General features: G+C 38.7%; 1 protein-coding gene across 1 annotated transcript; it reads right to left on the bottom strand.

Annotated features, from left to right (window-relative positions):
* Window positions 1-213: 213 nt before the first annotated feature.
* LOC112178690 (calcium-dependent lipid-binding protein) lies at window positions 214-7449 on the bottom strand. The gene is made up of 12 exons (XM_024316879.2): window positions 7161-7449; window positions 6916-7046; window positions 5581-5682; window positions 5444-5494; window positions 5193-5313; window positions 4056-4174; window positions 3818-3916; window positions 3112-3192; window positions 2938-3023; window positions 2393-2618; window positions 1142-1306; window positions 214-896 (listed from the first exon to the last, which is right to left on the bottom strand). Exons 2-12 carry the CDS (start codon window positions 7018-7020, stop codon window positions 498-500), a joined length of 1554 nt encoding a protein of 517 aa, XP_024172647.1. The 5' UTR covers window positions 7021-7046; window positions 7161-7449; the 3' UTR covers window positions 214-497.
* Between the last annotated feature and the right edge of the window lie 3831 nt (window positions 7450-11280).

Raw genomic sequence — 11280 nt, 5'->3', positions numbered from 1 at the left:
ATCAGCTTCATGGAGGAGAAAGGTACAGGAGGGGCGGAGACGCGGAGTGGAGAATGAAGTTGCCTGAGGTGTGGATGTGGGGCGATAATGGGAAGGTTAAGGAGAAAAACTTTAATTGGAAACTCGAAACGATTAAATATGGAAGTGGCAGCAGAACATTCATTTTTCTTATTGTACTCATCAAGATTCAGAAACACATTGAAAAAAAAAAAATTAAGAAATGGCCCGAGTAATGGTGTTCAAAGCGATTGATAAATTTGTACAATATTTGAATTTTTATTACACATTCCTGAAGAGTAGAAGACAAACAAGAATACAGGATGATACAGACGAATATCCAATACCTATGCCAATTTTTCCAAATCAGAACAAAGGAACAGTATTTAAGAAAACTGTCGAAATATAAGAAAGCAGAGTAAGCATATCTATTCATCAAGGCCTACAATTCACAAGATCAATTCACACAATCTAGCAGAAATAGTGCAGATGCAGGCTCATTACCGTGGCTTTGCACCACCATTTTCTTGGATACTATTCACCGGAGTTGTAGAACCACTTTTTTTCCTTGAATGGCTGGATTGCCCAGTGATGGTCCTACCCATGAACTTCCCGGCTTTGCTCAGGCTACTGCCAACAGCTCCAAGGCCACTACCAACCATTCCAGCCCCAGAACTGACACCAGTTCCCACAAGCCCAACTCCAGCACCAACACCAGTTCCCACAAGCCCAACTCCAGCACCGATACCAGAACCCACCATTCCAGCACCAGACCCAATTGCATCCATTGTGCTCCCTATAACTCCTTCAGCTTTCAGTTTCTTTCTTTCTTCAAAGATCCTCTTCTCTTCCTCTAAAGCAGCCAACTGCTCTTCCTTGTTGAATTCATGGTACAAGATCTGAAAATATAACACAAATTACTTAAAATTAACATTTAGGGAGCAAAATAGGTGTGAAACCACCTATTAGGCTAACAGCGCATATTAAGTTTATATATTACTCATCTTCCCTAAAAAATTTCAAACCGTGCATGTCATAGGATAGATATGAGAATTAGAATAAAACAACTTAAGTGTACAAACAATCATAAATATCTGAAGCACATCTGAAATCACTAGGAATAAATTCATTGTTGAACACTTACCCTAATCGTAAGTGTTCCTCTGTCCTTCTTTTCTTTTATTTTTAGCATGTTAAGAGATGGCTGCAATCTCAGTTCCATCTCTTTAGGAATTTCTGCTTCCAGATCGATCAAAGGTAATTTTGTTACTCCCAATCGCTTGTCTTGCCCAATGTCCTCATCAAAAATCTGCGTAGAGCTTTAATAAATATTAGCTTCTGCTTCAGTCTTCAAATCAAGGAAACATTTTATTGAGCTTGCTCATAACATAGCCATGATACCAGCACTGCCAAGTATATTCAAAAGTTCTTAACTGAAACCTTGGATCCTAAATTGGGCTTCTGTGCAATATAGGGATAAATGACTCACACTTTACTATGTTGACTCATCAACTGAATGGGAAAGGGTTAGGATTGGTCTACATCCAATCCATTCAGTTATAGCCAGGACAATTAAGTCTAGAGACCTACGAACCGAGAAATGATTAACAACCGATTAGTATCAATTTGGCATCCTTCTTTTCTTATGTTTTTCTAGTTCTTCAACTTTGAACTTAAAAAACAAGATAAATAATATAAGTTGATTTTCAATAAATACGAAAACTCAACGTTTATAATATCCAGAAACTAAAAATAAATGCATATGATCTCCCAAGTCAGATAAAAATATCAGGTTAAAATCCAATGAATTACAGCGGGTCCAGATCAGGGTTCAACTTATTATCCGGTGCGTGCAAGTACTTTAATCTTTAATACATGGATCTAAATCATTTTTGAAATCAAGCATGTGAACAACAATATTTCAAGTCAGAGTACCATATGCATATGAAAACGAGTCTATAAACAGGTGTGTGCTTTGAAAATAGAAATCCACCAGATCCAACTTCAGCCAAGAGCTTAAAGATGATAACATGCAGTGAAGCACACATTTCATGTCTTTAGGGAGCCTGTATGTACCCTTGAAACTAATATGAGCCGGTACAAGCTGGTTGTGTAAAATACACAAACAAAATTTAATAAGTGAAATTGTGACAAATTTCATACCACGTTATATGTAGAGGTGCAGAGATATCTGCACAGTCTAACACAAGTTCAATCACACATATAATCACTACTTGAGGCACATTAAGATCATATTATAAATAGACATGCTAGATTCCAAGAAACAGTAGGTGTAAGCTGAGCATCATATTCAGGAGCAAAGGAGCAAAGGAGCAAAAAACACATGGCATAAGGAAAAAAGAAAGAAAGAAAGAATCAATGATGGTGGTATAACCTCAAAAACAAGTGATTGTGTCTCCTTGTCTTCTGCAATCAACTCGAATGTTTGGTCCCAAACAGGATTCAGATTGTTGTCAATAACCTTGGTCTTAACCTTGAAAATTGGACGGATGTAAACAACAACATAAGGGTCTGATTTTCCAATCATTTCCATGTTCTTTAAATCATTTGCTCTGACAACTGTTAAGGTGATCTTTCCCTGAGGTTTAAGCTCCAAGTCACTGTGTAGCACCAAAAGAAGTGTTACAGACAGCTGGATTAATTACAATGTTCTAAGAACTAGATTGGTCATCAAACCAAAGATGGGAGAGAGTCAAGGGTCAGATGGTCGGTCATAGCAGAACTTGAGTGATGTTAGTAATATAACTAATAAGAATACATTATAACAAGAAAATATAACTAGTACGTAGCATATACATATACATATATATATATATATATATATATATATAACTAATAAGAATTGGTCATGTTAAATAAATATATTTAAAGAAAAAAGATAATACAAGACAATCAATTTAATTAATGCATACAGTATACCTTGTATCAACATGCAACCCACCAATTGGAACAACTATCCTATGCGGCCACTGGAGCATGTCTGTGACAATCGACTCGACTGTATCCTAACAAATGTGAATTGCAACATAATGAGTCTAGTAAATACAAACCAACCAGAGGATGATAACTTCACATAACGATTACAAAACTTACATCAATCATATCCGATATTCCAGGGAGGGCTGTTAAGCTTCCACCAACAGCCTTCAGAGTATAATCAATTCTAGGCTTTGGCTGATGGGAAGTAAGCAAGAGTTAGTCATTATAAACGAATCGTGATGTTCAAGTATAATTATGTTCACTGTGCAACTATATAGCATCAGTGTCGTTCAAGTATAAACTCAGCAAACATAAATGGTGCCAAAGATGCATATCCTGTCCCCCCTTTGCACACTGTTCACATATTGCCCATCAACAATGTGATACAAACGAATATGTTTTCTTGCCCCCTTGCACAGTAAAACCTATCAGCATGTCCTCTCAATCTCACATTCTAGTAAATATACACATTGTTATCTAATTCCAAACTCCAAAATAACTAGAAATGATACACAGCCCGCAATTTATGTAGTTGCTCCTTTGCACACTATAAAAAAGTGTTTTGATATTGATCCTTAGTGCAAGTAGGAATCAGTTCTTATGGTATAAGTAGTGAGCATCTAAGCACCACAAATTCTACTAGATTAAAATAAGAAAACATGCATGCAATCAACAAGATTCACTATTAGACCATTCTGAGAAATGTATAATGCACTAACCATATTTTAAGAAAAGATGTTATGCTTAATCCTTTTTTCAAAAGCTTGACATGATCATTATATGTATATATATATATAGGCAGTTAAAATTCCAGCAATACCTCTGCAAGTAGGGCAACAACAACCGCAGAAATACAAGGGATCTCTTCGGAAAGTTGGAATATTACACGAACAACAGTAAAAACTTGAAGATCCTTCAACTGTAGCAGATAATAACAGAAAAACACTCAATTGAAGATCTCCAGTACTACTTTAATTGCAAAGGAAGAAAAACCAGCAAACATTACTACAAAGGAAATTTTTCTAGAAGTATGCCATCCAAATTGTTGTCACACCAACCTGAATAGGAATTGAAGCAACAAGTGCTTCAACACCTAATACAATGTTTGGATCACCACCCCAACGAAAATCAATGTCCATCGTGATTTGACCTTTCTTAAGACTCTGAACACGAATACCTGCATAAATTAATTATACAGGAAGGATTGAAGATATTCATAATTTAATTTAGATAGAGAAGCATAGAAATTAATTTGCAACTTACAAGCACCACATTCAAAATCTACACACCAATGGAAATACATTGAATCGTAGTAACTGGTTGGCTCACTAGAAGGCCTGAATACATTACTTAATAGAGAGAACTTTGGAAGTAGAATATGCTTAAGCTCAATATTGGCATTAGTGGGTCACAACTACAAAGGGAGAAGGGCAGCCCTCCCCACCACCAAAAAAGATCAAAGTTTCAGAAACAGCTAATAGAACTTGCCTACTCTTTCAAAACCCTAAAATACAAAACGTAAATCATACAGTTTGGGTCTGGTAAAATTTTATATCCCATATTGTGGGTCTGTAACATGAAGCAGAAGTCATCAGAAGTTGGTCAGGGGAAAAATAGTCCGTTAAACAAAAGAATTTGAGAGTTGCATCACAAAAGTTACAGCTCTTATTAGTCGCGATAGTCATCGAAATAAAGCAAATAATATCCTTCAAAATATTCTTGGTTATAGTCTTACTAAAGTAGTATCTATCCTCCTCGAAAAAGAAATTACCAAAACCTATATTCTATCAAGGTCATTAAAACTGCAATCAGCTACCAATTCAGATTTTCATCTTTTAACCCAACAATGAAAGAAAGTCAACTATGGAAGTCTGGATTGCTTCACTAATCGCTTTGGGGCTAGACTCCAGCAATCAACTATAAATGTTTTAGGGGAGCAAAAACATGGAGAGGAAAGATAAAAAAGACACTGGTTTTTAATTTCACAATGCAAGCATCTATCTTATTACTTGAGGCTTTAACAACCAGTAAAAAACTATTCAGTTGAACTGTAGAGGAACCCCAACCTTACTACTGCTTTCCTTACTCACAACACTCACATAATATCAAGAAAGGTTGTCAAAACTAGTTATTTAACAGGCTCCCATCATACAAGACCATACCCAAAAATAATGGAATTCATCATTGACTCATACCTTCAATTTTGGGTGCCACAGTACCAAGAGACAGTTTGCTAAACTTCAATGATGAGATTCCCGGAGGTCTGTATTCTTCCAATAGTGGTTCAACAGACTCTTTTATCACCAGCTCTGCTGCCTGAAGAAATACGTACAACAGCCGTAAGGTTAGTGTTTCAAAAAAAAAAAAAAAAAAAGAGGTGTAGATGCAGCATCTCAATTAATCTTATGTATATGCATAGGTACAGAGATAGTAAATGCAGTCTTACATCTGCAACAAATGGCCATAGTTTGCTCAGCTGCTTATTCAACCATTTCACCTGAAAAAGAAAACAATTATGCAATTAGAAATGATAGCTAAAGTACTAGAAATTCTGAATAACTTGGTCAAAGTAACAATTTAAACCTGTTCAAATACGGGGAAAGAAATCCACTCAGGAAAGTTGTCCCCACAAATTTTCTTCAAATCGTCTCTGTTTAGTGACCCAAGGAGTTTTATATCAACTGCCTGTCAGAAAGAAAATATAATAGTAAATATTAAGACAAAATGTGATATTTCATACAAAATGCTTTAGTGCGACATAGTCTAAGGTTCTACATAAAAATTAAAAAAAAAAAAAAAGGTCAAGAATTACAACTGCAATATTTAAACTACTCTTTTCAATATATGAAAGCCAATGAAATTTATTAAGTGAATCATGTAGCATACAGTGCCAAGATTACCCTCGCCAATAACTCAAGATAAAATATTTCTGTAAAAAGTATGAAGTCAATCCAGGTACATAATGAATGTCAGAATAATTTGAAAAGCATTACAGGATCATGACTACAAATGCTGACACTAGCAAATTATTTGTGTGTGTGTGTGTAAAGAAATCACAAGAGTGACAAGACTCCTAATTTCTTGGACTTTTCCAACAGCAAGTGACAATTTTCATGACAATAACAGTAGAAAAAGCAAAAGAACAACTTCTAGGGTAAGAATGAATTGACAGATGGCTTCCTTGGCCATCAGATTATGCATCAACCTAAAAACTCAATTCATTCTGAACTATACTGTTTACACATATATAAAGAAAAATAAGAACTCTGTCTCCCCCCACAAAAAGTATCTCTGTATCCAACAGAAGTTTAAATAACTGGTTTCGACAACCATACACACAGATGGATCTCTTTCAATTGTGCATAACATTTTAAAATTTAGTCAACTCCACCCCAATACTTTCACCAAATTTGAAGGAAAGATAATGCCATAGCTTAAAGGTTCCCTATGAAGTCAGCACAAGACTTGCTTTCTCTTGAGAATGACAATTCAACCAAGTATTGTTCACTAAACGCACATATATTATATTGTTCTCAACTCAAACTAATTACTAGCAATCCCCTCACTAAATTATCTCCCGGTGCCCCTGATAACATAATATCTTCACCAAATACCAATTCATTTTTAAGCAACCACATTTGCTCAACTTGCACAGGAAGGCCAGTGAACATGAAGCTCAAGGATAAGCCAAGTGTTGAGGTCTCATAAAAAAGTAGGTCAACCTTAATTCTGACTTCCAATTCCCAACAATTCCAAAGCAAAACTGTACAGAGCAACAATAGCATTTCTACACTCACTAACGCACCATTTCTACCTACACGTTACAACAAATCACACTACCATTTCACGCAGCAATTCAAATCTCAAACACTCCGAAACAATGAAGCAAAAACAACAAGAAGCAGCCATAGCCGTTACCTTAGCGACTCGCTTGGTACTCCGGTACGCCATCATGTGACGCCAGCCGGCCATCAACGCAATTCCGAACACCATCCCCATCAGAATCCCCGAAATCAACCCCATTTCCGCTGATTCCGACCACAACCTCCCTGAAACCAATCAAACGCCACAAAATCCACCAAATCAAACCAAAATTCCACAAAAATTCAAAGCAAATCCGCCACAATCAAACCGCGCGCGAAAGAGAAGAAGAGAGAACTCACCGGTGAAATCGAAGCAGAGCCGCGAATTAGGGATCGGAAACCGAACAAGAATAACGAAACGAAACGAACAAATGCGGTTAAAAGACGAAGCGTTGCAAAATACGAAACGAAAAAACCGAAGCTCCTTTATATCATATTATATCCGAAAATTCTCAGTGTGTAACAGCTTGAAGTTGGAAGCCATAAATGTGGAGTAGCACTCAGAGAGTCTCTCTCTAGTTTTGTGTGGTTAGCTTTCTGGCAATTTTAGAGAGAGAGACAGGAAATCAATTAATCAAAGCCAGCGAGCATTCAAGCCTTGTAGGCCAGAGAGAAGGCTTTCATTTTCATAATCCGTTTTTTTTTTTTTTCTTTAATTCTGATTATTGTTGTATGACGGACGTGTTGTCAGTTTGGGCCGTTACCGAGGGTTATTTCCAATTTTCAGAAAGGCGTTATTCGACGGTTGCTAGCTGTACGTTTTCTTTTTTGTCTTTTTTTTTTTTTTTTTTTTTCTGGGTTTTTTTGTCTTTTTGCATGGCAATTATATTCTTTTTTTTCTTTGAAGCAAGGAAATAACTTTATAGATAGAAACTCAAAAGAGTTGATTACAAGCATATCGTAACACCTCCAGACAGCATTTGTGGAGTGTTATCAAATTACTAGAAATTTGGGTTAGCCTAAAGCCAGAATGGCCATTACATACCCTTCTGCTGTCATCTACAGACAGAACAAGAAGATGTGGTAGGACCCACAGTGGTACATAGAGATAGGTCCACTCATTTGACATGTCATGCTCCACCATTACAGAATAGCTCGAATTCGCCTTCAGTACTACGCTAGAAGATTCGCAAGTACCACCAATTTCAAACATAGTTGTAGTTTGCTAGATCAAGCCGCCGGGATTCCAAATACGAAACCCTAGAGAACTAGAGCCTATCATTTGGGTCCACGAATGGGCCCAACTCCAAGCAACATGCTTAAAAACTTTGAACACCCCATCATGCCTTAGAATTGGTTTGGGCCTCAGAATTGTTTTGGGCACCCAATTGGGCCTTAGATTTGATTTGGGCACCCGATTGGAGTTGGGCCTCCCAATTGCTCTGGTCACCACCAATACCTCCGCCGTCGACTGCTTTCCGGCAGCTTCCCCACCGACTGTTTCTTGTGCTTCTGCCATACACGGTCCCTCATCAATCCTAATCAGACCCACACTCTCTAGAACCGCCGCCATAGCCATCGAGACCTTCAGTCGGAGCCCCTGTCCCGCCTCTATGACGCCAGTAACTGGCCTAGGATCACGCGCTACAACAAGATCTAGCCAGCACGCACTCGCCGCTGCACCCCTTGAACGGATCATGAAGCAATTTGCCTTTGTCTCTACACATCGAAGCACCACCCCCTCGCCAACTGACACAAGTCCAAGCGCCGTCAAAGCCACTACTTTAAGCCGCCCTCTGGGAGGTCGGGCAAGACCCGATTCAACGGCGACTTCCTCCCTTGTCACCGTGCATTGAAGGTTGACGCCACCACCCAACAGCCACTGTCAAAGTCCGGTGAGCACTCGAGATTCCAGGGGCTTAGGTCTATCGATCTCCCTTGATAGAGAGATTGGCTTCGATTTTCTGAAAGGCTTCGGAGGGATGAGGACAGATCTTAAAGCCTGGATAGAAGGACTCCACTTAGAGAGGAGGCCGGCACCGGCCACCATTGGAGAAAAATCTGAAACCGGTGAGGCTAGGGTTTTCGGCAATTATATTCTGAAAATGAGTAAAAGATGTAAAATTGATATGGAAAGGTGGTTGTTGGTTCGGGCTAGTCATGAGATTGTAGAGTTCTAAAGTGAACAATTAGAGTGTGAATCTATGTGAAATTAGTGATTAATAGTATGATGATTCTTTTTTGTTTGAACGAGTGGTGTGGTGGCACTGGCGAACCCATTTAAGGCTCGTTGGGGTTAATGTGCCCAACGAATTCTGTTCATGCATATATATACTTGGTGATTAAGTTCTAATACTATGTGACATCTACGCCCCCAAAGATTAGTTTTATTAGGGGAGATGATCCTCTCCTAAACTTCTTTTTTACCTGAGCTTCCTAAGCTTTAGATCACAAACTGACACATGTCCGAAAACACATCTAATGACTCCTATAATTTATTGTACTTATTTTAACTACTAAAAAACAAAAGCGAACGTGTGTCTATTCTTCTTCTCTTCTATCTATTCTCTCTCTCTCTCCCCTTATTTTTCTTATCGAAAATGCTTCTTTCTCCTTTTGTTGACTTAAACTCCTCTCCTCTCATCTCACAATGGTTTTGATATTTTAAGCTCCAGCAATCTTTCGTGTTCAATTTGAGATTGATATATTGGATCCCACTACTTTGGTGCAGCTATCCATGGTTGGTCTTGCTTGGTGACTTAAATTCCTCTCGTCTCATCCCAAGTAGCAGTGAGATATGAGTTGTATCCCACTGCTTTGGTGGAGCTATCCATGGTTGGTCTTGCTTGGTGAGCATTCAACCCGTCTTGACAATGTGCATCTTGGATATTGGATCCAGGTTCTCCAAAGGTCCTCATCGTTGGAGTGAGTGTCTAGTAGAGGATGGGTTTGTTAGGTCGGGGTGGAAGATCCAACCGAATAGAGGTAAACTTAAAGGGTCTAGAAATCTGAGCTGGTTTGGTCCATCTTTGGCATGTGAGACAGTGGAATGGATCACGACCTCTAAGTCTTTTAGGTGATAAAGTACCTTGAGTATGAGTCTGGTGGTGAGGGCGGCAGAATTGGAAGTGAAGCTATGGCTAAGGCAGGTGGAGCTCCGATACGCATGAGTGATGGTGATTCCCTGTGTGTGCCGGTCAGAATGTGAGTCAGTGAGAGAGGGTGTGAACCAATCTTCAGGTGCGATAAGGGCTGCAGCGGTGGTGTCTATAAACACCAATGAGGCTGATGATTGGAGGAAAACTCCAGCTGGGGTGCCCAAACTCGTCTGGGAGCCCAGATCAGTTATTGGGGTGCCCATATTAGGTGGGTTCCTCAAAATATTTGGGCTTGGAACTTTTTGGAGGCCTAAAGCAGTTATGGGTTTTTTTTTTTTTTAATTTGGGCCCAAATGTGGATCAAGCTGATAAATTCTGGCTCTCTAGGTTTTCGCATTTGGCATCCCAAAAGAGTGATCCAACTAAATACTTTTATGTTGAACATAGGTGTGGCGAGCTTGCATGCTATAGGATTGGTTTTGCACCAAGTAAACGAATCTTCTAGAGTACCACAATTGCTACATTGGAGAAGGAGGATTCAAGCTATTTTATTTTGTGTGAAAAGACTTTACATAGTCATGTAGGCTCTTGGAATTTTGAGCTTTAATATAATAGTGAATAGTACCGAGAGTCTTATAAAGACCGCTTGTATCTGCCGTTCTGGCCATTCACCTAATGGAATCTTTGAATTCAAAAAAAAAAAAAAAAACTTTAGTTGTTTTTCTCTTTTAATTGTTTTTATATGTAGTTTTGAAATTTCAACTTGTGCCCTATTTGAAATTACCAGTATATGCCCTAAATATTCTTGTGCATGCATATTATTAGTACATTGTGCATATGAACCAATAAATGATTATGTGAAATCAAGAATACCAAAGAAAACCCTAAAGCAGCTTCTGCCGCTCTCGAAAGAAAAAACCCTAATGCTGCACCAGTCGGCTATACCCTTCTCCACTGCATGATGGCTTCCATTGAGGACATTACAGCCAATTTTGCTGAATCCCTTGCTCTTGCCAGAGATGATGTCGCTGACATCTCTCATATGGCCTACAGGAGAACCAGACGAGGATCCCAGGACTTCTTGTTGGCTCATCCACTGACGACCAAGGAGTTTGGAGGCATGAAACTGCAACGCCATTTTCGGCGCATTTGCATGCTAGATGGAAGTTTCAAGGTTCAAGATCGAACTCATAATCGATTTGTGTTCTCTTTTGAGCTGCAGAGAGACATAAACAAAGTGCTCAAAGGGGGACCTTGGTACTTCAATGAAGCCCCTGTTGTTCTATAGGCATATGATGGCTTAGTTGCACCTCCGACTGTTCTTATGGAAATCCTCTACTTTTGGGTGCGCATTAGTAACATTCCATCAGCCTTAGAGAACA

This window comes from Rosa chinensis, chromosome 1 (genome assembly GCF_002994745.2).
Source record: "Rosa chinensis cultivar Old Blush chromosome 1, RchiOBHm-V2, whole genome shotgun sequence".
NCBI classification, from domain to species: Eukaryota; Viridiplantae; Streptophyta; class Magnoliopsida; order Rosales; family Rosaceae; genus Rosa; species Rosa chinensis.
The sequence above is the reverse complement of the archived record's forward strand: the minus strand, read 5'-3'. Positions and strand labels throughout refer to the sequence as shown.

Coding starts and splice junctions, on each gene's coding strand:
- LOC112178690 (XM_024316879.2), bottom strand. CDS start 7,020: ATGGGGTTGATTTCGGGGATTCTGATGGGGATGGTGTTCGGAATTGCG. Junction 3,193..3,817: donor TTGTTGCCCTACTTGCAGAG/GTATTGCTGGAA, acceptor ACTTCCCATCAG/CCAAAGCCTAGAATTGATTA. Junction 1,307..2,392: donor CACAATCACTTGTTTTTGAG/GTTATACCACCA, acceptor AGCTCTACGCAG/ATTTTTGATGAGGACATTGG.